Here is a 25,461-nt window from a genome sequence, read left to right as displayed (position 1 = left end):
GACACTCAGCCCGGTGTCACTCTGTGTTTGGGGTCCCTCAGCCCTCCCCACGGTCTCAGGGGGTCACGTACCTGCACCCTCCCCTCCGCAGCCCTCTCCAGAGCTGGATGGGCGGCTTGGCTGTGGCACAGTCACTGTCAGGGTCACCCACAGCGCGCCAAGCTGGCCCGGGCTTCTTCATGGTGACATTGTCCCACCATGAGTGTCCCCAGATGGCCGTGGTGGCCGTGCCAGTGGCGATGCTCCTGTGACTGACTCAGGCAGTGGGGCCGGCGGCAGAGCCGGGCAGTCCGGCGGCCCTGGCACACGGCACGCATGGGGAACGAGTGACTCCATGGGGACACATGACCAGGTCTTAGGATTTTTGACTCAGCAGGACTGGTGGCAGTGGGTGGCCCAGTCCCCATGGCGGCCCTGGCCAGACTGCCGGACACTGCGCTCAGCGTGGCTGCGGCGATGGCCCAGCCAGGGCTGTGACATGTGGCACGAGGTGTCATGCGGCTTGTGCCACACACACCTGGCAGTGCCAGGCCCTGTCATGGCACACCACAGCTTGTCACATCACATGCCCTGTGCCACACCGTGTCATGTGCCACATCCTGTGCCACATCCCAGCGTGTGCCACATCCTGTGCCGTGCCATGGGCCACACTATGAAGTGCCATGTCCTGTGCCATGCCATGGGCTACATCCCAGTGTGTGCCATGCCATGTGTCACACCATGTTGTGCCACACCACCCCACGTCACATCCCATGTGCCCTGGCAAGGACAACAGGCACGACCTGGCCACTAGAACACAGCCCCTCCCTGCCCACAGCCACAGGGACCCAGGGACACAGGGACACGACGTCTCAGTGGCCCAGAGGCCAAGGTCAGCACTTTATTTCCTTCTGCCATTGTACAAAAATAAAGAAGTGCCACGTGGGCAGGGGGCACTGCCCTTCTCTGCGTACCAAAAATATCAATATACATAAATAAACCCTTGTGATGTTCATAGTTTAACACCGTACAAAAAATATAATAAAAATAGATATTTATATATTAGAAATGTACTTAAATACTTCTGCAAGCTGCAGGAGTTAAATTAACCCTGGGAGTCAATAAATACAATAAACACACAAATATTAAAGTATAAATTAGGGGGGGAGGTGTTGGGGGCTGTCACCCACTGCCACAGTGCAGCGGCCAGAGCCAAGTCCCTGCTGGGCACGGTCAGGGCTGTGGTGGCACGGCCCGGGAGGCTCAGAGGGGACACGGAGGGGACAGGGATGCTGGGAGTATGGGAACGCTGAGTGTGCAAGAGTGAGCACGGGGACACTGAGAGGACAGGGATGTGCGAAGGGACACTGAGCTTGTGGGGACACCAAGCACAGAGGGACACCAAATGTGCAGGGACACGGACTATGCAGGGACGCAGGATTCCACTCGCAGCTGCTCTCTGGGAGCAGAGCTGGCGCAGGGCAGGCAGGGGGTGACAACACCGGTGACAGTCGCCGGTGGCAGCAGCGCTCTCCGTGGGCCCGGTGGCGGGTGCGCTTAGTCAGGCTGTGTCACCCGACCCATTGAATCACTGGAAAATCCGGCAGGGCTCGGGGACAGGGGACAGCTGGGCACCCGGGGGACACCCGGCTGCACTGCGGCTACCTGGATCCACGGGAAAGTGGGGCAGGATGTGGGAGAGCCAACCAGGGCTGTCCTGCAGCCGAGAGGTGGCACGGGGACAGCAGGGTCCCCACGGCGAGCCGAAGTGGCGGGAGATGCTGTCAGTGCGTTTTGTCCTCGCTCAGGTGAGCTGAGAGGGGCTCCGTGGTGCATCCCGGCCACCGGATGCATCTCCGTCCTGGGGATGGGTTGGGATCGGGTCACACGGGATGGAGATGGAGATGATGGAGATGCAGACAGGAACTCCGGTGCGGCGGGGCTGCCCTAGGGGCGTGCAGGCAGCCGTGAGCTCCGGTGCGATCTCCCCTTCTCCCGGCGCGTCCGGCGGCTCCCGGCGTCCAGCTCGGCGCTGCGCTCGGCCATGAAGCGGGCATAGCTCCAGAGGATCTGGCACCCCTGCAGCTTCTGTCGGAAGATGCTGAGGGATGCCGCGGGGCTGGGGAGGGGCCGGCGGCCGGGGCGGGGGCTGGGGGCCGGGAAGAGCCCCGCCAGGTTGTTGAGCAGCGCTCGCACCTTCCGGTGGGTCTTGCTCAGGCGGAGAAGGATTTCGGCCTCAGGGTGGTGGAGGTTGCGCTGGTGCCGAATGATGTCCTGCAGCGCCTGGTCCATGTGCATCGCGGGCCTCCGCAGCCGCCGCAGCCCCCAGGGCCCCTTCGCCGGCCTCCGCAGCCACTCGGGGGTATTGTTGGTGCGGCACATGTTGTGCATGGCCAGGTGCTGCTCCTTCTCCTGCCCAGAGATTGGAGAGGAAGATCAGGGATGCGGGAGCAGCACGGGGACCGCCCCCCACCTGCCCTGTGGAGGGGACGGGCGTGACCCCTCGCCCTGGGGAAGGAGACTCACGTAGAAGGTGAAGAGCTCCTGCGCGTCCTCGGCCATGAGCCTCACCAGCGCCTGCGTCTGCTGCACGGTGGGGGCCAGCGGGGACCTGCCCCCCTGGCCTGGCACTGCCCAGAGGATGAGGAGCCCTTTGGTGACAGCTGGGGAGGAAGAGGAGGGAGTCAGGCGACACTGGAGCGTCGCTGGGTGCAGGGACGCAGCCCCCTCTCACGGGGTCACTCCCCCCACGCCAGGAATGCTGCCTGCACCAAAGTCCCTGTCCCTGCTCCAGGGTGACCCAACCTCTGCGCCAAAAACCTGCTGGGCACCCGGCGGGGAGGAGGATGAGGGTGATGGAGGTGCTGTGGAGCCGTCAGGATGCGCAGCCGCACCACAGCAGCTGCTCCAGCAGCTGGCCCTGCCAGCTCGGGCCACCGCAAAGGAGGGGACAGCAGCGACACTCCTGCATCCAGTCCCTCTGGCCAGCTCTGGCCAGTCTCTGTCCCAGCCCCACTGTCACCCACAGGATTTTGGATATGGCACTGGGCTGACACACAGCCTCTGTCCCTTTGGGCAAGCTGACCCCCGACCTTCTGCCATTGATCCCCAAACTGTCCCCAGACATGTCCCCTCCTGCCTACCTCTCCCAGCATCCCCTCTCCCCCATACTGCCCAGTCCCAGTGCTCCCTGTCCCATGTGCCACAGCAGGGAATGTCCGCGTCCCCGCCAGCGCCCGAGGGAGGCGACACTGCCTTGGCACAGCCCCGGTGCCATCTGCCAGGGCACTGCTGACTCAACAGCCATGGGGGCCCCGCGGCCGCGCTCCCTCCCGCCGCTCCCGGCCGGACCGGCGCGCCCGGGGCAAGCGAGAGGGGACACGGGGACACGGGGACACGGGGACACACCTACCTGCCAGCACGCCCCAGGGCCGCCCGTCGCACCGCATGGCCGGGGCAGGGTGTCCGCCCGGGGCTGCCGGGCGCGCAAGCCACTTCCTTAACTGCTCGGTGATGGGGAAGCTCGACTTTTAAAGCGCACCCGAGTCACCCCCACCCCCAAGGAGGCACCCGGACCCAGCGAAAGGCAGCGAGAAGTGAGCCCCGGGGCCAATGAGGGATGCTCCTCCGCGGCGGGAGGAAATGGGACGGACGGGTGATGGGGATGTTCTTCGAGTCAGTTCCTCGAGGGAGGCCGGGTGGGTCCAGCCTGGGAGGCTGCTGTCCCGCTGCTCACCCCGGATCTGGCACTGCTGGACCCCCGAGCCCTGGCTTCTTGGGAAAGAGACTTTTTGAGTCACGCTGATGTCACCGCTCAGCACCCAACAGGTTGAACTGAAACCGGCGCCGGCTGCCCCGAAACCCCAATGCAAAAGAGGGCAGTGGCGGCGGGCAGCGGGGACAGGGATGTCACCCATGTGCCACCACGCGGGGTTTCGCATCCCACATCCAGCTGTGGGAGGCAAAAATCTGTCCTGGCAAGGAGGGAGGTGGAAGTGCGGGAACTGCAGGGCACCCCAGCACTGCCGGGGACCGTGCGCTCGCTGATGCTCCGGGGGATGCTCCGTCCACCTTCTCACACCCACCCACTCCTCTGGGTGACAAATTCGGGTGCTGAACCAAGTGGGGGACACCAGGCTCAGCCCCTCTTCCCGGCAGCACCACAGGAACACCGAGGGCGCTGGGTGTTGCCCAAGGCAGCGCTGTCCCTTGTGCAACGCTGCCCTGGAAGAGCCCTGGGGCTCGGCACGGCCTCGGCACGGCCAGCAGCACCCAGGGCAGTCCCCCTGGGCTCCCCCTTCCTGACAGACGGAGCCCGGCACCGAAGGGGGTCTTCCCCATTCCTTAGAGATGAATGTCTTTGATCAGCGTTCCGAGGTGTGTCGCAATCCCATTGATTTTGAGCCGTCCGGCGCCAAATTTACGCATTTCGGGGGTGGCGCAGGGGGACAACCCAGAAATTCACACCCTCCTTCCAGCAGGAAGGACACAGCGGTGACTCACTTCCAGAAGTGCTTTCTTTTCCCAAAATTTCCCTGCCCCAGCCGCGCCACGACCCGCAAGGGCTGCTTCCTCCACCAGCTGCCTCTGACGGCTCCTCCTCTTCCTCCTCCTCGGGGCATCCCCGGCAGAGGTGGCGGCTGGGGTGGGTTCCATGGGGCCGGGGTGGGCAGGGCTATGCCCAGGGCGGTGGAGGAGCCAAGAGAAGGTCTTGCTCGCTCCACAGCAGTTTGTCCATCCCTCAGGCTGCCTAGACAGGCTGGTTACCAGCTGTCCACACATCCATCTGTACGTCCATCCATCCGCACACCCAACCATAAATTCCTCCACCTGTTCACCTATCCATTACCCTGCCTATCCACGTGATGAACCAAGCATCCACACATCTATTCACTCTTCCACCTATTTACTTGTCCATCCATCCACCTGTCCATCCATCCACTTCTCCTTCTTCCTGTTCCATCCTTATCCATCCATCCATCCATGCGTTGCCATGGCAGGACCCCGGGACACCCTGAGCAGGTGGCCCCCCCACCCTCAGCTCTCCCCTGGCCACAGGTGGCCCTGGCCTCTGCACATGGTACCATCACCTCCTGGGCCAGCAGGACACCACGGTGGTAGCCACCCCGCTGATGGCAAGGGGGAGGCCAGGACTGTGCAATACCCAACGGGAACAAAAATAGCGCCGGTGACCGCATGGGCCAGCGGCAATTTCTTCATCGCTGGGAGCGCGTCACCGGCGTCCCATGACTCGGAGAAGGGACCGAGACAGGAAAGAGAGCGGCCAGGGGGTTGGCAGGAAGCTGGTGGCTGGAAGTGTGTGGGGCTGACGTGGGCAAGATGTGCCAGGCCCGGGGCACAGTCCTGCTCGGAATGTGGGAGAGCAGGGGATGGATTTTGGGGACAGGATGGGAGCAGAGGTTTCCACCACGCTCGTGCTGGGTCTGCCTGAGGCCCAGGTAGACCCTGGGGGCACCCAGTGGCTGCAGCACCCCCTGGGAGGGCACAGCCCTCACCCCATGTATCCCACTTTGCCACAGGATGCTGTGCTGACAGCGAGGGAAGAGGACGCAGGGACACAGTGGCAGTGTCACAGGGACATCCCTAGGCTCGGGGTCAAGCTCATGCCTCAGTTTCCCCCCAGCCTGGCCCAGTGTGGGGCAGGGGGAGGGCAGGAATGTGGGCCTGGGGTTCCCCAGGGCCGGTGACTTGCTGGGGGCTGCAGCTTTAATCCCTTTTTTCACCCAAAATACATCGCAGAGAAAGTGGCTGTGTCCCAGTCACCTCACAGCCAGACCGTGTCCCCCTGTCCTATCCCTGCCCCTGTCACCACCACAGGGACCAGCTCTAGGCAACCCCTCTGGGCTAGACAGAAATAAAAACAATAAGAATTTTACTGACTTATCAAAAAGGATGTGAAAATACAACTTGTGAGGAGCTGGGGGTCACCGTCACCCCGCCATGACAGGTGACAGCCAGGGCTGGGGGTGAACAACAGCCCCCCCACTGCCCCTTTGGAGCTTTTTGGGGTGCCAGGGGTAACCCCAGCTCCAGGAATGTTCTCCCCTCCATGGGGCTGGTCCAGGGGTGTCCCTGAGCATCGTGGCCACCCCTCCCTTCCCAAGGGGACACATCCCATCAGCCCCAGGCTGTCCCCTATAGCACCATGGTGGCACATCACTGCTCTTTGGCATGTCCCCCCCGTGTCCCCTCCACCTGGACACAGCCACTCTCCCCTGGCCCACCCACCCCACACAGGCCGGGCTAGAGGGAGAGGATGGCACACAGGGACTGACCCCTCTCCTGTGGGCCAGTACCCACTGCCACAAGGCCACCATGTCCCCAAAGCCACCACATCCCCAGCACAGAGGGAGCAATGCTGTGCCCGGCTCTGCCCCATGCTGGGGGATCATTAAGATCAAAAATTAACGAATAGGGCTGGGGAGGAGGGGAGACCTCACCCTGCCACCCGACATGGGGACAGCGGCCGCTATCTGCTGCTCTCCTGCCGCTGCTGCAGCAGCTGGATGACCTCAGCAATGCCCTCCTCGGGGACCTGCCGGGGGACAGAGGCGGTGTCAGCCCCAGGGGACACCCCGGGGCTGGCAGGGGTCCCCGGGGAGGGGCAGGGGCTCACCAAGGCGTGATCGAAGTTGAAGGTGCTGATGTAATAGGCCGAGATGTCGGCGGCCGCCAGCGGCTCTGCGATCTGCGCCACGATGCCACACTCGTCTGGGGGCAAAAGGGGGCCCCGGGTCACTGTCATGGGGACACATGGGGACAGCAGTGCCCCAGAGCACCCCCTGGCTGGCAGTGGCACAAGAGGGGACACAGCCACACTCACCGAAGCCGAGGGGCTGCCCCCCGATCCGCACCATCCGCCACAGCTCCCCTGTCGAGCTGGTCAGCAGCAGGTCACTGGGGAACCTGAGGGGGATGAAGCCAAGTGTCACCCCCTCCCTGAGCCCCCAGACCCAGGGACAGAGGGACAGACAGCACCTACCGCTTCTGGGTCTCGGCATCCATCACGATGGAGATGTAGCCCTCAATGAGGGAGAAGGAGAAGAAGGTGATGGAGTCGAGGTCCTGGCTGCTGGTGGCTGATTCCCACGGGGGGCTGCTGAGGGGGAAGGGGACACAGGGAGGGGTTACGACCCCCAAAATGGGGAGAAGGGCTTGGTGGTGGCACTGGGTGTCTGAGCATCCCGTTGGGGTGCTGCAGGGTGGGGGAAGGGGGGACAGGAGCAGGCGGTCCCCAAAACGTCTGCAGCTCACAGGTGACACCAGGTTTTGGGACATTCTTAAAAGGTCACGGTGACTCTGGAGCAGGAGTGTGCCACCAGAAGGGACCCCATCCCAGGGGACACGGGAGGACATGGCCAGGAGCATTCCCTGCCCCCAGCACCATTCCCACTGCCTTTCTCAAACCCACCCCCTCCTGCTTTACAGTCTCCCCCTGGGATTTGGTACAACGGTGGCTTTGTCCCTTGTGTCACCTCGGGGTTCCTACCCCTCACGGTGCAGCTGCCGGGAGGGCAAAACCAGTCTGGGAAACACACCCAGAGCCTGAAAACCCAGTGGGACCAATGGCTGGGATATGTCACTGCAGTTCAGGTGGCACCAGGCAAGAGGCCACCCCCATGTCCCCATCCCCGGGACTCACCTGTGGGAGTAGAAGAGGACGTCGATGAGCATGGTGGCGATGGCGGGCAGCGTGTCGGGGGCCACCGTCAGGACGCAGAAGCGGGTCTGGGGGCTCTGCACGGGGTGCAGCGTGGGGCTGGCAGCTGGCAGGGGAACGGCCGCGCGTCAAGCCTGGGGACAGCTCGGGGACAGTCCCGCAGTGCCACCCTGTGGCCACCGCGCCCACAGCCCGGAGTCTCTCCGGGAGCAGAGGGGTGGCCCGGGGGTCCCAAAGGATGTGGGTACCAGCGGTGGGAGCTGCAGCATCTCGGTGGGGACTGGGTGGCCCTGGGTGTCCCCCAGATGGGCATCTCCAGTGGGAACTGGAGCATCTTGGTGGGGTCCCCCCAATATGCACTGGTGGGAGCAGGAGCATCTTGGCAGGGACTGGGTGGTCCTCGGGACAGGGTGATCATGGGGGTCCCCCAGGATGTGGGAACCACCCATGGGAGCAGCATCTGGGCAGGGACTGGGTGGCCCTGGGACAGTGTGGCCCTGGAGGTCCCTCGAGGATATGGGTACCACCAGTTGTGGCTGGAGCATCTGGGTGGGACTGGGTGATCCTGGGACAGTGTGGCCTGGGGACAGGGTGGCCTTGGGGGTCCCCCAAAGATGTGGGTTCCACTGGTGGGAGCTGGAGCATCTCGGTGGGGACTGGGTGGCCCTGGGACAGGATGGCCCTGGAGGTCCCTCGAGGATATGGGTACCACCAGTCGTGGCTGGAGCATCTGGGTGGGACTGGGTGGCCCCAGGGGACATGGAACCCAGTGTCACTCACCTGGCTTGGGCTTGAGGAAGCCGTTGCTCACGTCATCGCAGGTGACAGGGACACACTCGCCACTCTCCTCCTTGTAGATGTCGAACTCCCCGGCCAGCGTGTGGATCACCACGGGCAGGTCCCGCTCCCGCACCTGCCCCGGGGCACAGGATCACATCCTGGACTGTCACCCCTCCCGCAGAGCACAGCGGGGCCCTTGGGACAGCCAGCCAGGTGCCACCGTGCCCGTCACTCACCAGGATGAAGTCGGTCTGGTACGTGGAGAGCATCAGCACCGAGACGTGGTGCTCGGCCAGCGGCGCGATCACCGACCGCGCGATCTTGGTGACGCCAGTGGCCTGGCAGCCGGGGGGTTCCCGCCCGTTGGACACGACGCTGAGCACCAGCCACGTGGAATCTGCCACCTGCATGAACTCGGAGGGCGGCAGCTCTGCGAGGGACAAGGGACACTGAGGCAGGTGGCTCCACAGGGATCGGCACAGCCGGACACAGAGCCAGCGCCAGCTCAGGCCCTGCGCGTCACACTGTCCCCTGTGTGATGAGCACACCCAGGACAGGACCAGCCCAGGTGTGGGAACACCAGTTTGGGGGTGCAGATGAGCCCCATCCACAGGTGGAATGAGCCAGACAGGGCTCAGCTGCTCCACACTGGGATTTGGCCATAGAGATGAGGGGGGCCAAGGCTACAGCCCCCCCAGACCCCAGGATGTGTCTCTCCTCCCTGTGCCAGCACCCCAGGCTGGGTGCATGGGGGTGTTGGCATTGCACCCCAAAACCAGCACCACTGGGACCCTGGGGCTGCCCAGCTCATCCTCCGCCCCTCAGGAGCCCCCAGCCCAGCACCCACCACCAGGGATGCACAAGGGGCACCAGAGGGGACAAGGGGTCCCAGCTGTCCTGAGGGTCCTAGCAGATGGTGCCAGCCTGGTGGGGAGAGCCCAGGCTGGCAGATAGCCACAGCTGCTTCCAAAAAATCTGCTGGTGTTGACAGGGTGGGCATATGAGAGCTGTTCCTGCCTCCCTCCCCCCTGCTCCCACCCTCCTGCCCAAGAGAGGGGCTGGCACTGCTGGGGCACCCCAGGACTCAGCCAGGCTGCCCCCTCCTCTCTGGGCTCCCCTTCCCAGGAAGGGATGGGCAGGACACCCAAAGGGTCTCCAACCCACTCCTGCCATCCAGGAAAGGTGGGAGGCAGCTCCCATGGGAGACCCCACAAGCCCCCAGCCCTTCAGTGGGCACCCAGTTCCCCAGCCCAGCTGAGACCTCAAACTCATCACACCAGTGGCAGAGGAGGGGTCGCACGGGGGGAGGGTCCAGCACCCACTGAGGGGGACCCCATCACGGGACAGGCTCCGTACCCGGCTCCCAAACTTGGCCCGGTGCAGGGCGGGAGCGGGGCCGGATCCAGGGCCTTGGCGGGTGTTCCCAGTGCCTGTTCCTGTGCAGGAAGCGCCAGAACAGCCTCGGCTCCAGCCCAGAGCCCAGTGCTGGGAACAGGGGGGCGGGACAGGGACTCGGGGACATGGGGACCTGTCCCAGAGCTCAGTGCTTAATTGCTTTTCAACACCACCCTGGGCGAGGCTGAATGCAAGGGGACCCCTCTGTCCCTGTGTCACCCATCCCAGGGCTTAATCCCTATCCCCAAGGGAAGATGGGGATCTGCTGGGGGTGCCCTCCCAGCCCGGCAGCCGGGGGACACTGGCAGCCCCCCAGCCAAGGGGGTTCACAGGGGGCACTGCGGGGCCGCAGGCTCACAGGACCATTGTTCAGCACTTCCCGCCCTCCCCTCGGGATTGAGGAATATTTGTCTGCAGGCCCCGAAATAAAACAATACGTGGGGAACAGCTCTGGCTCTGGGAAGGGGGAGAGCCCGGGACGCAGTCCCGTTCCAGAGCAAAAGGAGGTGAGACTTGAGTGCCCGTGGCCAGAGCGCTGACCCTTGCTCCTTGAGTCACGGCCAAGGATACGCTGTGCCCGGCTCCCGCGGCCTCGGCAGGAAGGTTTGGGCGTGGGAAGCCGGGCCGGGATCCAGACCCTCTGGCTCAGCCCGTCGGGCCGGTACCCCCGGCAGGACCGGCCGTGAGGGTGATGCACGGCACAGACCGGGTCACCAGCGGTGGGGACATCACCAAATGGCACATCCCTGGGAGAAGGACTGGCTTGGAAAGGACCAAACCTCCCCAGGACACCTCAAAACCTGGACCCTGTTGCCGGACAGGGGTCACCCCAGCCAGCCTGGCTGGGCCTGTGCTTTGCTCTCCTCTGCCAGTTGGCCCTCACCGGGCGGAGGGACGGGATGAAATTGGACACGGGAATGATGACAGGAAGGCTGTCAGAGCCTGGAGCTTTGCCCGCGGGCATCCCGGGAGGTCCCTGGGCCCTGCCGGGAGCCCCGGGGCTTCGGGCTGGCAGCGGGCTCCCCGCAGCCTGGTGCCAAGAGCCGGGCGGCAGCTCTGCCCGGGAGGAGCGAGGGCAGCCACGCCGGGAGAGCCTCGGCCGGGCAAGCCGGTACATCCCCGGCGCAGGCGCCGCGGGGACGGGATGGGCAGGTTCCGAGGGAGCCAAGCACAAGCCGGGACTCGCTCCCTGCGGCCCAGGCGCGGAGCCGGGCCGGGGACGCGCCACAGCTCGTGCCTGCCGTGCCAGCCCGCCCTGCCAGGAGGCCACCGCTCGGTACCTTTGAAGCCCTCCTCGTCCAGCATGACCGTGTAGTCCTCGGGGGTCTCCGTCAGGCTGAAGAACTTGCATCTGAAGAAGAAGAAATCGGTGCTGCTGATCCCAAAACCGCCGCCGTCTCCCGGGGCCGGGAGTAGGGGGAGGAAGAGGAGGGTGGTGGAGGGAGAAAGGCCGGTACCGGCAGCGCTGGGGCAGAAAGAGCAGCTTGAGCAGCGGGTGGGTGTAGAGCCAGAGCCCGCGGCGGGCCAGGCTCAGCACCCGCACCCGGTGCTCCAGAATGTGCAGGTCCATGGCGGCCGCGCCGCCCCGGGAGCCGCCGCCGCCACCGCTATAAGGGCGGACACGGGACCGCCCGGGGACCGGCCCAGGACCGCCCCGCACTGCCTCGGGACCGCCCCGCATCGCCCCGGAACCGCCCTGGGACCGCCTCGCATCTCTCCGGGACCGCCTCGCATCGCCCCGGAACCGCTCCGGAGCCGCCCCGCAATTGCTTCGGCACCGCCCTGTGACCGCCCTCAACGCCCAGGGACCGATTCGGGAACGCCCCGCATCCTGCCGGGACCGCCCTGTGACCGCCCGCATGGTCCCGGGACCGCCCCGCATCGCCTCAGGACCCGACCCGGCACTGACCCGCACCGCGAGAAACGCAACGACCCGGTCCCAGTGCTCCGGGAGCAGCCTCAGTTCAGAGCCCCGGGGTGCCCGGAGCAGCTCCAGCTCAGAGTCCCGGGGTACCCCCGAGCTGCAGCCCTGGGGTGTCCAAACCAGCCTCAATTCAAGAACCCGGGGTGCCCAACCAAGGGAGACCCTCTGGGGAGCCCACTGCCAACCCCACCCTGCCCCAGCACCCAACCGAGTCCCACACGGTTGCTCAGCCCCAGCAGCAGGCCTGGAGAGGGGATTCACAAAAACAGGGCCACCCCCGGGAAAAAGGGGTTTCTGGAGGGAGGAACGGAGGTTTGGGTAGAATTCCTGCCTGCAGAAAACAGGACAGAGATGGCCTGGGCACCATTTTGGGGTGGGAAGCTGAGCTCTGGGGTGTCATGGGATTAATTAGGGGTCTCCTGGCTCCGTTCAGCTACAGGAGCTGACAGTGGGAGAGGGGGAAAGGCCTAGCTGGTGGGATGGGAGTGCATCCCATGGCACCGCCAAGGCCTGGCAGCCACCATGACAAGCTGAGGCAGGTCTCAGTCTCCTCCCATTCCACTTCAAACGGGCAGCCCCAAGGCTGGGTGAGACAGTGGAGCTGGGCCACCCTCTACGGTGACAGAGCAGTGACAGAGCGGTGACAGCAGCACGGCCCTTCCCAGGACGCTGCCCAGCACCTGCCCCCCAGGACAAGGGCAGCCAGGAGAGATGGGCCCCAGGGTAGAATGCATGCCAGGGTCAGAGTGCCCAGTGCAAATGGGAGGGTGCTCCCCAGGGATGGAGAACCACGGGGAGGTAGGGTCCAGGTCAGGGTGCCTGTGGAGGCTGGTACTGGTGCAGGAAGTGGGAGATGACACCCTTGCCTCATGCCACCCTTCACCCCCCAACCCAGGCCAAGAGAGGTGGGAGCCAGGGCTGCGCCTTTACACACTCGCTTTATTGACCCCTTTGTACAAAACTGCTTTTCCCGCTTTATTTTACAAACCCACCACCCGCCCTCGGGGAGGGCAGGGGGGGCAGAGGGGACCCCACAACCAGGGAGCACCTGGCTGCTGCTCACCCACCCCGTCTCACCTGTGCTGGGGCCTGGGAGGGGGCGGCAGTGATGGGGTGAGCCCTGGCAGGGTAAACACTCCCCCTGAGCTGCGGGGAGCTTGGGGATGGGAGGGCATGGGATGGGGGGGCTTTAGCCCTGAAATTGGGCATCAAATCCCGCTGCCTCTAGCACATCCTGCCTCGGTCCCTGTCCTGCCTCGGAGGAATAATAAATAGGCTCAGTGAGTAGGTAACTTGGGTACTACATATAGGGCTACAGCTTGATATATCCTCACTAGATAAAGAGGGGGGCGAGGGGTCCCCCAGCTCCTCGCGTACCCCCAGTGCCCTGCGCCAGGCCTAAGTGCTCGGGAACCGGGGGGGCTGCCTGGCTGGCGCAGGATGGGGGCTACAGGAGGGACCTGGGGGGCGATGATGGGTCAAGGGGCGATGGGTCGAGGGGCTCTGGGACGGGGAGAAGGGCCCGAGGGGCAGCCCAGCCCCCCAGTGTGGGGAGGGAGCTCGGGTGGCTCAGCCACCCCCTGCCCGGGCTCCCACCGCTCGTGGTGCCAGCACCCTGCGGGGTGGGCACCCAGCACAGACTCACGGTGTCCCCTTTGGTCACCACACCTGGCCAAGCTCCACGGATGCCCCGAGGGGGCCACACTGTTCTCACGGAGCCGCACAGCCCCCCTGTCCCATCCCTCCAGCTCAGAGCCCCCAGCGCCGGATGCCAGGGGTCCCCCTCGGTGTCCTCGCACCCGGGTCCGTGCGCAGCCCCGCTGAGCCCGGCTGCCCGGGGTGTGGGCCGGGCCCTACAAGTACGTGTCCTCGCTCTCCCGGGAGCTCAGGCTCTCCTTGGACTGGTGGTGGGGGGAGACCTGGGGGTGCAGCAGCTCCCGGGTCGTGCCGGGCGCCCCGTTGCCCTCGGCCCCGGGGCCGTTGGCGGGACTGGCTGGGCCCTTTTCCCGGCTCTTCTCCTTGCTCTTGCGGGCCTTGGGCACGGGGGCGGGCCCGGGGGAGACGATGATGGAGGGGACGGGCTCCAGCGCCTTGCGCGGCGCGGGCTCCGCCTCGCTGATGGCCTTGGCGCCGTGCAGGCGCGGGGGGGACTTGCACTGCAGCTCCCCGTGTGTCTCCCGCCACTTCTTCAGCTGGATCAGGTGCTCCCGCTCGATCTGACGCTCTGTCACCGGCAGCTCGATGACCTGTGGGGACACTTGTGCCATCAGCACCTCCTCTGACAATGACAGTGCCACCAGGGCTGGGTGTGGGATCCCCCTCAGGGCAGAGGCAACCCCATACCAAGCTTTTTGGGGGCTGCTCCCCATGCTCCACCCACCCAGGGACAGCCCAGTCCAGCAGCACTGGCCAACTGGGTGGCACTGGGCCTCCAGACTGTCCCCAGCACCTCACCTCCTGCACCAGGAAGGCCTCCTGCATGATTTTGGGGCTGAGGGCCCTCAGCCTCTCCATGGTCTCGTACTGGCCCTGGCAGGATTTGAGCTTGTCTGAGGAGCCCAGGGTATGTTTGAGCAGCACCAGGCCCACCCGGAAGATGATCTTCACTCCTGCGAGAGGAGACATGAGGCAGTGAGTACCGGGCAGGACAGGGTGACACTGCCACCATGTCCCTCAAATGCTGCGGGGCAGCAGATCCCAGTCCCACTAACAGTCAAGACATGCAAGAGGGTGAATTTGGGATGCACATGCCTCCTAACCCCCAGGAAAACAGCCCATCTCCAGCCCAGGCATGTGGCTGCCCCAAACCTGCCCTGCTACAAGTCGCATGGCCGTGGGGAGTGCAGTCCCCCTGGGAGCAGGAGGAGGATGGTGGGGAGCTCCTACCTTCACAGAAGAACATGTCCCAGACACGCAGGACGGAGCTCCAGGGCAGCGTGCGGGAGAAGGCGCACATGAACCACTCTGTCATGTACAGGATGGGATCGATCTTCTGCTTGCTCAGGTGCTTGTAGGCCACAGGTGAGACCTTGTGCAGCAGGGAGAAGAGGATCTGCCCGTCCAGCTGGATGGCTTCCTGCAGGGACAGGGACCAGCATCCCAGTGAATACCCCAGTCCTGGGATCAGCCCCCAGTGCTTGGCCTCAGCTCTACACCTGATATGAGAGCAGAGCTGTGTTCCATGGATGCTACACGGAGCCCCCATCCCTGACTGTGGAATGCTCCTGGGAGCCACAGCACAACAGGGAGACTGTGGGAATACCCAGCACCTCCCCAGACCCCTTCTTTCTCAGGGGTGAGGAGCTGTGAGAGTTTTTGGCCTGGAGACATAAAATCGCAGAATGGTTTGGATTGGAAGGGACCTTAAAACTCATCTCGTTCCACCCCATTGCCATGTGGCACCTTCCACCATCCCAGGGTGCTCCAAGCCCCGTCCAACCTGGCTTTGGACATTTCCAATGATGGTGCAGCCACAGCTGTTGTGGGCACCCTGTGCCAGGGCCTGACCAGCCTCACAGGGAAGAATTTTTTTCCCCCAATATCCCATCCAGCCCTGCCCTCTGGCACTGGGAAGCCATTCCCTGCGTCCTGTCCCTCCATGCCTTGTCCCCAGTCCCTCTCCAGCTCTCCTGGAGCCCCTTTAGACCCTGCAAGGGGCTCTGAACTCTCCCTGGAGCCTTCTCTTCTCCAGGAGAGCACCCCCAGCTCTCCCAGCCTGGCTCCAGAGCAGAGGGGCTCCAGCCCTTGGAGCATCTCCATAGTTTTCTCTGACTGGCTCCAGCAGCTCCATGTTCTCCTTGTGCTGGGACTCCTGAGCTGGAGGCAGCTCTGCAGGTAGGGTCTCACCTGAGCAGGGTAGAGGGATAGAATCCCCCCCTCCCCTGCTGCCCACGCTGGGGGCTCAGCCCAGGACACACGGCCGGGGTATTTCCAGCCCTCACCTACCAGCACTCCCGAGTCCTTCTCCCCAGGGCTGCTCTTGATCCCTTCATCCCTAGCCCAGATTGATCCTGGGGATTACCCCGACCCAGGTGCAGCACCTTGCAGGTCCTTGCCACTGCTGAAAGCACCATGAACCCTTTACTCACCAGTTTCTCACTGTAGTAGCCAGGGAGGTACTTCTCACAGATCTGCACCAGGCACCAGAATGCTTGCTGCAAGCCAAGGGACAGCGGGTGAGCACCCAGGGGACATCCCTGCGGCCCCCTCCCTGCTCCCAGGGACCACGGGAGAGGGTGGGAAGCAGCAGAGCACCCCTGGGGCACCCCACTCATCAGCACCCCCCCAAAGGGCCCCACACCCTCCAAGAGGTCCCAGCTGCATCCCCTGCCCTGAGCCGCATGCCCGTACCTCGGCTGGCATGTGCATGAGCAGGACGGCGGCGATGGGCGCCTGGGCCTGGCAGTACCCCTCCTCCGGGCGGTACAGCGTGTACGCCTTCAGCACCCGGAACAGGTCCTGCTGCCTGCGGAAACACCCCGGGCACGCAGAGCTGGGCACACGGCATGGATGTGGCCCAGCAGCCTTCCCCGTGCATCCCAGGCATGAGCCTGGGTCAGTCCCCGGCTGGGAGCCCTTTTGCACACAAACTCAGGGCTACAGGACACAACAACTCTGGGAAGCTCTGCCCACAGAGTGTACATCCTGCCTGGATCTGGGAGCTGGGACATGGAGACAACCATGCGGCTCAGGGTGAGCCATGGACAGGCAGGACCCAGCTGCAAGCGCAGGGGCACAGATGCTCCCCAACACATTGGGAGCAGCATTTTCCTGGTGAAACGGAGGCCACAGGCTGCCACCTCCTCCCTCTGCCCTCCTGCCATCGCAATTCACACTCCACTGGTCTGAGCCATCCTGTTTTTAGTCAGTGGATACTCTGTGACTGTGGGAGCACAGGAACTGTTGGAGGACGGGGAAGGACACTGGGGACACCAGTGTGGCTCCAAGAGCTGGGACAGACAGTGCCCACCCCATGGCTGCTGAGGACTGGACACAAAGTAGCTCCACGTACCCATGGCCTCCACGTGAGACGAACATCTCATGGAAGGGGAACTGCCGATGGAGATCCCGCTCGATCACATCCAGCCACTTCGGATCTCCTGTGAGAAGGTCCAGTTCCTGGGGAGGAGAAGACTGGGGTGAGCAACACCCTTGACATCCCTCCAAGATGGCTGAGATCCCAGCATACACCCAAACCCTAGCGGGAGCAAGAACCATTCCAGCACTGTCCCCTCCCTGGTGGTGCAGCAGGGTCCCTGGCAGGACTCACATCAAACTTGCCCATGTTCTGCTCCAGTTTGACCTTGCTCCCGGAGAGGTACTGCCAGGCACGGCCCCGCAGCGAGGGCGGGATCCCCTTCTGGCACCGCAGCCGGATCTGCGGGAGAGACACAGCCGTCACGGGAAAATCACAGAGCACTGGGAAACAAAGAGACTCCTGGGGCAAGGTGGGAGCCAGGCCAGCACCATGGGCACAGGCTGCTCCCCTGCTGCTTCCCAAACAAGGGAAGTGTCTCTGAGCCCCTGGGATGCAGGGATGCCTGCTGGAATGGCAGTCAAGGCTGCACCAGCAGCACGGGGGAGCTGCCAGGGGCCCAGCCAAAGCTTTGTTGCTTGCAAACAGCTCCAAACAAGCCTGGCACTGCCTCAAAGCCAGATCCTGCTGGGAACTGGAAAAGCAAACATTGGAGCCAAGGTGGGTAGCGGGTGGCTCTGTCCACATGGGAAGCACTGGGGACACAGGGGAGGCTCCCCAGCCCAGCCCCCCACTCCTCGTGGGGGGCCATGGGAAGCAGGGATGTGCACCCTGACGAGTGTCTCAGCCTTTCCACCTGCTCATCCTGGGCAGGGCAGGTCTGGTCCTATCTCCACGCACGGCCAGATCCTGAGGCCCCCTGGGGGCCAGCTCCATGCCCACAGTTTCCTGTGCCCCTGGTTTCCTTGGCACTGGGCACCAGCCAGGACCAAAGTCCAGGCGAGGCAGCTGGTACCTGCTCTGTGTGGGGAGCTGAGCCAGCTTAGCCCTGGTGCCGCCTGCACCAGCAGGGACCGAAACAGAGCCCCCAACATCCCACTCCAACTCCTCATCACAGCAGCAGCTCCAAATCACAGAATGATGGAATGGTGTGGGTTGGCAGGGACATTAAAGACCATCTCATTCCAAAGCTCCTCCCTCCACTGTCCCAGGCTGCTCCAAGCCCCGTCCAACCTAGCCTGGAACACTTTCAGGGATCCAGGGGCAGCCACAGCTGCTCTGGGCACCCTGTGCCAGGGCCTCCCCACCCTCCCAGGGAACAATTCCTTCCCAATATCCCATCCAGCCCTGCCCTCTGGCACTGGGAAGCCATTCCCTGTGTCCTGTCCCTCCATGCCTTGTCCCCAGTCCCTCTCCAGCTCTCCTGGAGCTCCTTTAGGCCCTGCAAGGGGCTCTGAGCTCTCCCTGGAGCCTTCTCCTCTCCAGGTGAGCACCCCCAGCTCTCCCAGCCTGGCTCCAGAGCAGAGGGGCTCCAGCCCTCGGAGCATCTCCGTGGCCTCCTCTGGACTGGCTCCAGCAGCTCCACATCCTTATGTGTCCTCCCCACAGCCCTCAGCCAGGGCATGCAGCAAGGTGGGCCCCACAAGCCTGGTGCTTTCAGCACAGTCACCCCCCACAACACCCCAGCACAGCCTCCCCTCCTCACGTCCCTGCTCGCGTGGCACATGCCAACTGTGCCAGGGCTCTGAGAGCAGTGGCCAACAGCTCCCAAATCCTCTCCAGGCCTTTCCTGCCTGCCCAGGGCTGTGTTCCCCTGTTTGCTAGAGCAACTGGGGAGCAGGTGGCTGTTTCCAAGTGTGGTACCACCACTTCCCCAGGGGGTTTGCTGCTCCCTCACTGGTTGTTTACACAGGCAGGTCCCTTTGTGCTGGCAGGAAACACGGCGGGCAATGCCCAGGGCTGCTGTGGGCAGCTCCATGGCTGCTGACAGCTCCCACTTCCAGCCAGCTCCCCTTCCTGCTGGCCGAGCTGCCAGGAAGGAAACCGCCTCCCTGGGTTTCGGTTTGGCAGCCCCTCCAGCCGGCCAGGCCAGCGCCACCGGGGCTGAACAGCTCATCCCCTTAGTCCCACACTGAGTCCTGCCATCACCCCTGCGATCCCATCGTGTTCTTCCAGGGACTGGGAGTGTGTCTGGGCTAAGGGATGCTGAAAGCAAGGTGAAGTCAGAGTGCTGCCCACGCTGGGAGAGCAGTGGGAGCTGCCCACCCACACGTCTGCCCTCCTTCCAGCACGCGATGCTGGCACGGCTCAGCGCCGTGAAGGATGTGGGGTCAGGCTCCGCTGGGATCAGGGCCAGGCACGGAGTGTTTTGGGATGCTGGAGCAGTGCAGGTGTGAGCAAGCCCAGCAGGAGCTGGCCCAAGGGATCCCTGGGCTGCCTGCCAACCCTGGTGAGGCGGCCAGGAAAGTACTGGGGTTTTTTGGATGCTCAGGGAGCTCCCCCAGAGCAGCAGGGACCTGCACCAAGCAGGCTCCTGCCAGACCAAAGATAGTTGACAGCATCCAAGGCCAGGTCTGGCAGCCTTCCCTGAGCAGCCCCAGGGATCCAGGCACAGAGCAGCATTTTGGAGCAGCCTCTCCAAAGCTCCAGGCATGGATTTTTGCTGCAGGACAGACTATACAGCACATCAGCGCCATGGAGACTCCCAGAGGCTCAGCCCAAGCACAGGGGAGCTGCTGTGCCAGGCACAGGGCTGCTGGAGCTCTCACCCCATCCCGGAGGGCACCCTGTGGCACACGGCCGGAGAGCAGCAGAAATTGCCCACAGAACAAAGCACCCGCCTGCTGTGGCCCAGAAAGCTCTCCCAAATCCTTTAAAAGCAGCCAAGAAACAGACGAGGGATTCCGGTGTCGTTCACCAGGCACTGAGTGGGGACAGCAATCTGGGCACACTGAGGGGTGCCAGGAGACTCTGCCAGCACGGGGAGGAAGAGAAGGAGGAGGAGAAGGCCCTTCGGCCACTCTCTGGCACTGCTGTGCCATGCCAGCAGCCTCACCGCTCCCAGCAGACACACAGCAGCAACCCGGGACTTGCTGCATCCCGATTCCCGCCTCATCTGCAGGCTCAGGGGATCAGGGAGCACCAGCAAACCAAGCCATGGAGCCACCACACCATGAGTCTCCCGGGGACCCCAGTTCACAGACCAGTGTCATGTGCATTAGGCTCAAACATTTCCTACCCAGAGCTTTTTTTGGTCTGCAAGATGCTCAGAACAGAAGTTTCCATGAGCAAACAATTCCCATGGCTGTCTGCAGGCAGCCAAAGGAGCCCTAGGAAGGCTCCAGCCTGGCAGGGAACAGCTGGAGACAGAAGTGGGCTGGCTCGGGACCACTCAGCCCCCCCAACCTCTAGTTTCCAAGGGGAATGAACAGCCCATTCAAGCCAACAGCATCATCCAGAGGCACACAGATGCCTGTCTGCAGGGAACCAGTGACACCAGGCTGCCCCAAAGAGACACCGCTGTGCCTGGCTGTCCCTCCCTGCCACCTCCCAGGGGGGACACGGCTGTCACTTACCTTCTTGTGTTTCTTGGCCATCCACTTGTCCCAGTTGTTGAGCATATCCAGCCACTTGGACTCCCGCTGCCGGAGCACCTCCAAGGGCACCTCCTCCAGCCTGTGGGACCGGGAGGAAGAGGCCGGTCAGTGGGTGCCCAGTCCTTCCTACAGCGCTGGCCCCCCGGCCTCCCGAGCACCCTGGGTGCCCCCCATGCCCAGGTGGCTGCACCCCTCAAGGCGCAGGGCCCAGCTGGGACACGCTTGGCAGCACCAGCATTTCAGCAGCTGCCGGAAGCACTCGCTTGCCACCCGTGAGTGAAATCACTGTGCCAGCACAGCAGCTCAAACCTCTCGGGAGCAGCCTGCACTGCATGCACCACGTGCCACAGCATCCCCAGGGACATGCCAGGAAGGTGAGGGATGAGCAAGACCTGATCCCTGTGGCAGGGGCTGGCTGCACACGGGGCCATAAGCATCGTGTCATCCACACAGCTCCAGCCACACTGCGCTCCCAATGCCTGGCGCTGCTCCAGGCCCGGCGCCAAGCCTGGACTAGGGTCCCTCAGGAGGGAGGGGAGTGTCTTCCAGAAACGGCTCAGCCTAGCCAGGGAATCCAATTTAACCCTGCTGAGGCAGAGGGGATGCTGCTGCGATGCTGAAGCCAGCACCGCAGCCTCCAGCCCCCCATAGCACTCCATCTGCGCAGAGATGGGTGACAGGCAGCTCGGGCAGGTCCCAGGCAGGGACATCCAAGTAGAGCAGAAGCTCCTTCAAATCATCAGCGAAGACTCGATGCCTTCCCAGGCTCTGCTCCACACTGCCCTGTGACCACGCCAATCCCAAGAAGGGTCAGATCCTTCCTGAGGACCCAAAGACACTGGCCTGGTGCTGAGCATCCTCCAGCACCCAGCCCCACTACGGGACATGCAGGCCCTGCCTCCTCTCTCCACATTCCGGGCCGCATCCAGCTGGCAGCACTGCCCTGCGCCCGGCCCAGCCCTTCCCCGCCGAGTCCCACCCACCGCAGCGGGTCGGATGGGGCGAGCGCGATTGTTCCGAGAGCAAACCCGCTCCCAAAGGATCTGCTTTGCTTGGCTCCCACCCTCCCCAGCACGGCCAGGCATGGCCGGCAGCTCCCCAGCCCGGCACGGGGATGGAGGCAGCGCTGGCCTCCAGCCGGGGCTCCGCGAGGCGTGGGAAGCTCGGGAGCGCGGGACGGTGGATACAGGAGCTGGCTGTGGGCCTGCTGGAGCCCAGCCAGCACAGACTGGAAGCTGCTCCCAGCTGATGGCTGCTTGGCAGCGGGCACGGAACGAGGACCGGCTGCATTTCATATGGCCGAGGCGGGAGGGCGGGGTGGGGGCACTCCAGGCAGGGAAGTGACGGGATGCCCTATGCCAGGAATGCGCTCCTCTGCATCCACACTGTGGGTGACAATTCCACAGCTCGGCCTTTGCCGGTGTCCTCAGACCCTCCTCGGATGCTGGGACACCCTGCCTGCCCTTCCTGTGCTTCCCCTCCCAGTAGGGCAATCCCAACTCTGCCAGCCGCAGCAGGAGGCCAGGTATTCCCCTTCATCCGCTCCTGGACAGACAGTGAGCCAACAAAGCCCTAGAGCAGGGCAGGATTGGGCCCCAGCACATCTGAGGGTTGCTGGAGGAGGCTCAGGTCCCAGTGACTGCAGCCACCACATTGTCAGCACCCCTGGGACCAGCCACTGGCCTCCAGCACCACGACCTTCATCCAGAGGAGCTGCTGCCTGCTGCACCCCGGGGACAGGGACACTCACCCCAGGGACAGCCACAGGAATGACAGCCAGGACAAGCGTCCCCTAAATGTGGTGTGTGGCCAGGACAGGGTGCAGCACCACGAGAAAGAGAGGCCACACCACTCCTGCAGTGCCGAGGGACAAGGTTTATCACCTGGAGCGATGCACCTTGCCCAGTGCCAACATTCCAGCCTCCAGCACCTTTTCACCCCACAGACCCACCCAGAAACACCCACAGGCTCATGGGGGGTGAACACTCTGCTCCTTATAGACAGGGAAACTGAGGCACAGCTGGCACCAGAACACTCAGGTGGGCAAAACCCAGGCAGCCTGCTCCAGGCGCTGTCCCAGCGGCAGAGGAGCTGGCTGCCATGCATTGTCCCCACTGCCACCCCGGCTTTCTCTGGGCGTTGTTGTGAAAGTAGGGCCAGGAAGGCAAACACCAAACACGCTGCCGAACCAGCTCGACAGCAACAGCACATTCCAGGGTGTCAGCACCGCCCTGGGGCCCAGCGCCTCGGGTTAGCCTCACTTCCTCCGACGGTTTCATCTGCGGAGCGAGGTGAACACAGCGCCTTTGCCAGCACTACCAAGAACGGGTCCTTGGAAGGACACCACGGCCTGGCCTCCTTGGTTTGGTAGAGGCCAAAAGTCCACTGGAATCAGCGCCTGGAGTTGACCAGACACTGACCTCGGGGTGCTAGCAGCTCCCAGATCCGAGTTGGGGTGAGCAATGCTTCCCAGCCATTCCCCCTCTTTGGAAGGAGATGGGACAGCTGGAACAGCTTTTGGGGCTCTTCACAAAGCCATCAGAACACGGAATGGTTTGAGTTGGAAGGCACATTAAAGACCATCCTAGTTCCACCGCCTGCCATGGGCAGGGACACCTTCCACTGTCCCAGGCTGCTCCAAGCACCATCCAACCTGGCCTTGGACACTTCCAGGGATCCAGGGGCAGCCACAGCTTCTCTGGGCACCCTGTGTTAGGGCCTCAGCACCCTCACAGGGAACGATTTCTTCCCAATATCCCATCGAAGCCTGCCCTCTGGCAGAAGGAAGCCATTCCTCCTTATCCTGTCACTCCAGGTCCTTGCTCAAAGTCAGGAGTCCAGCTTCCCTTGCAGCCCCTTTAGGCACTTCTCTTCTCCAGGCTGAACACCCGCAGGTCTCCCAGCCTTATTCCCTTGTTCATATCCCGGCTGCTGAGGCCTCCACCGCGGGCACGAACGATGCCTGACACCGGTCCCGGGCGGCCCCGCGCCCAGCTCGGGGGCGGCGCGGACAAAACCCCCCGGGGCGGGAGAGCCGCGGCCGGCCCGGCCCAGCCCCAGGCCCGGCCCTGCGGGGGCCGAGCGGCCGGAGCGAACTGGGCCGGGCCTGGGGCGGCTCCTCTTCGCCTCGGCGCCCCAGTCCCCCCCCCCGGCCCCTCACGGCCACGGTCCCGGACCCCCCTCACGGCCCCCACTCACGTCCCCTCGGCGCCGCGGCTGCCCACGATGAAGCCGAACTTATCGACGCGCCGCTCCTCGGGGCCGCCGCCGTTGATCTCGGAGTCGGAGCCGAGCGAACTGAGCTCATCGCCGCCGGGGTCGGCGAGGCTCTCGCGGGTGCCCGCCAGGCTGCGCCCGCCGGGCGAGCTGGGCCCGCCGCCCCCGCGGCTCTTGGCCATGGCGGCGCCTCAGCGGCGGCGCGGCCGCTCCGCCATGCCGGGACACGGCGGCGGCCACGCCCCGCCCCGGCCACGCCCCCAGCCGCACTGCCATTGGGCGGGAGCACGGACTCGGCCAATCAGCCGCGAGGATTGCGGCGGGGAGTGCCCGCCCCCAGAGCTGATTGGTCGAGAGGACGGAGGGAGCTGTCCGTCAAGTGCCGGCGGGCGCCGGTGGGGGCGGGGCTAAGCGCGCCGGCAGGGGGGCAGCGCTGGGCTGGGAGGAGGTACTGGCACCAGTATGAGACATAACGGGAGGGACTGGGACCTGTACGGGACAGAACGAGCTGCACTGGGACCACTGTGAGCCACAGAATGGGTTGTACGGGGACCAGTACGGGCCATAACGGGCTGTACTGGGGTCTGTACGAGATGTAACACAGCTGTAAGGGGACCTGGATGAAATGTAATGGGGCTGTACTGGGACCAGTGTGAGATAAAATGGGCTATACTGGCACCAGCATGGGCCACAGCAGAGCTGTACTAGGACCTGTGTAATGGGGCTGTAGTGGGAGCAGACTGAGCCACAGTGGGGCTGTGCTGGGATGGCACTGGCATTGCAGGAAGGCTGGAAACTGGGACTGCAGGAGGGTTGTGCTGGGAAGCAGCTGGGCTGAACTAGGGCTGCAGCGGGCATATACTGGGATGTGGCACTGGTGGGATGTGGCCCTGCAAGTCCCACAGCCAGACCACCACTGTGTCACCTCAAAGTCCCCATCCACAGCACCCCAGACAGGTAAAACCAGCCTGGCTCTCCCAAAAATAACACACCAAAGGATCTGTAGGAGACTGGGATCTGTTGGGACCTGTCCTGGGTGAAGCCCTGCAGGGGCAGGTCCATCCCACCTCCAGATGCTTCTCCAGAGCCCAGCGCTCCATTTCCTCCCTCTTACAGCACAGAACGAGTGGTTATTGGAAAGATCCCTCTCAAGGTGGTACCGTGCCAAAGGAAGAGGGAATGAGGCTCCTTAAAATCGGAAACTCAGCCTACTTCCAGATTTTTCTGGCAGCCGGACCCCGCCAGTCCTTGCCACTGAAGTGGAAGGCTCCGATGGCGCTTGTTTTGTACCAGATCTCCACACACACAGTCTGTTGCAGCATTCATCCCTCGGATTTAGATGGAAACAGGCTGGCAAGGCTCCATGCAAGTGATTTCCAGGGGGAAGTTTTCTTGCTGGAGTGCCGGTAAAGGGGCTTGGCTGAAAATGTCACCGAGGGAATGGTGGGAACAGCTCCCACCGGGAAGCTCTGTGGGCACCAGGCTGTGAGCACAGCGGGAGGAGGAACACAGGGTGACCTTCAGCACAGCCCAGCACAGGCAGGCTCAGCCCCGGATACAAACACAACTTCTCCATTTCGGAGCTCTCTTGGCAGTTTTTTTCTATCCGCTCTGGAAAACCCCACTCACTGCCTGTTTTCTCCAGGACTGTACCTATTGTCTGGTTTGAACAGCAAAGGGAAGTGATTATCCCGCCTTCCTGCAGGCAGGAGCACCCTGCATCCACCATCCAGCCACACGCTCTGAATTCCTGCAGCAGGGAGGGGAGCAGGCTGTGACAGGGACATGTGGGGACCTGTCAGAGACAACAGCTGGACACTGTGGCCAGGGAACACCGGCCACCTGGGCTGAGCCAGTGCCAGCCACCTTCCCCACAGCCACAGGGCTTCCTCCAGATCCCAGGGGAGCACACCAG

At 63.8% G+C, this 25,461-nt stretch overlaps 3 protein-coding genes across 5 annotated transcripts; all 3 read right to left on the bottom strand.

The window, feature by feature from the left end:
- Positions 1-1,926: 1,926 nt before the first annotated feature.
- On the bottom strand, positions 1,927-3,508 carry LOC309579883 (uncharacterized protein; the record flags this gene model as incomplete). Its single annotated transcript, XM_082293436.1, has 3 exons — positions 3,392-3,508; positions 2,506-2,642; positions 1,927-2,391 (listed from the first exon to the last, which is right to left on the bottom strand). The coding sequence occupies exons 1-3, from the start codon at positions 3,426-3,428 to the stop codon at positions 1,927-1,929; spliced, it is 639 nt and encodes a 212-aa protein (XP_082149562.1). The 5' UTR covers positions 3,429-3,508.
- A 2,852-nt stretch (positions 3,509-6,360) lies between these two features.
- Positions 6,361-11,515, bottom strand: CASTOR1 (cytosolic arginine sensor for mTORC1 subunit 1). Of its 3 annotated transcripts, none has more exons than XM_082293730.1 (9): positions 11,293-11,515; positions 11,116-11,186; positions 8,677-8,870; positions 8,441-8,573; positions 7,643-7,766; positions 6,983-7,099; positions 6,824-6,906; positions 6,617-6,711; positions 6,361-6,535 (listed from the first exon to the last, which is right to left on the bottom strand). In XM_082293730.1, exons 1-9 carry the CDS (start codon positions 11,403-11,405, stop codon positions 6,470-6,472), a joined length of 996 nt encoding a protein of 331 aa, XP_082149856.1. In that variant the 5' UTR covers positions 11,406-11,515; the 3' UTR covers positions 6,361-6,469. The 3 variants fall into 3 exon arrangements, with proteins under 3 accessions (XP_082149856.1, XP_082149857.1, XP_082149855.1); XM_082293731.1 differs by having other exon boundaries at positions 6,983-7,096; XM_082293729.1 differs by having other exon boundaries at positions 6,361-6,711; positions 6,983-7,096.
- A 1,171-nt stretch (positions 11,516-12,686) lies between these two features.
- Positions 12,687-23,775, bottom strand: TBC1D10A (TBC1 domain family member 10A). Its single transcript, XM_082293261.1, has 9 exons — positions 23,529-23,775; positions 20,310-20,409; positions 17,029-17,136; positions 16,771-16,877; positions 16,110-16,224; positions 15,848-15,913; positions 14,646-14,835; positions 14,214-14,368; positions 12,687-14,005 (listed from the first exon to the last, which is right to left on the bottom strand). Exons 1-9 carry the CDS (start codon positions 23,726-23,728, stop codon positions 13,613-13,615), a joined length of 1,434 nt encoding a protein of 477 aa, XP_082149387.1. The 5' UTR covers positions 23,729-23,775; the 3' UTR covers positions 12,687-13,612.
- Positions 23,776-25,461: the final 1,686 nt, after the last annotated feature.

Source organism: Coloeus monedula, assembly GCF_965178545.1.
Source record: "Coloeus monedula genome assembly, chromosome: 18".
Lineage (NCBI taxonomy): Eukaryota > Metazoa > Chordata > Aves > Passeriformes > Corvidae > Coloeus > Coloeus monedula.
The sequence above is the reverse complement of the archived record's forward strand: the minus strand, read 5'-3'. Positions and strand labels throughout refer to the sequence as shown.

Bases quoted from the DNA above. Each gene is read 5' to 3' on its own strand.
- CASTOR1 (XM_082293729.1), bottom strand. From the start codon at position 11,405: ATGGACCTGCACATTCTGGAGCACCGGGTGCGGGTGCTGAGCCTGGCC. The intron at 11,187-11,292 runs GTACCGGCCTTT...CTTCTTCTTCAG, and splicing joins TTTCTGCCCCAGCGCTGCCG to ATGCAAGTTCTTCAGCCTGA. The intron at 6,712-6,823 runs GTGAGTGTGGCT...TTTTGCCCCCAG, and splicing joins GGGGCAGCCCCTCGGCTTCG to ACGAGTGTGGCATCGTGGCG.
- TBC1D10A (XM_082293261.1), bottom strand. From the start codon at position 23,728: ATGGCCAAGAGCCGCGGGGGCGGCGGGCCCAGCTCGCCCGGCGGGCGC. The intron at 16,225-16,770 runs GTACGTGGAGCT...GTGTTTCCGCAG, and splicing joins GTCTCACGTGGAGGCCATGG to GCAGCAGGACCTGTTCCGGG. The intron at 14,006-14,213 runs GTGAGGTGCTGG...GTGTCCCCACAG, and splicing joins AGGCCTTCCTGGTGCAGGAG to GTCATCGAGCTGCCGGTGAC.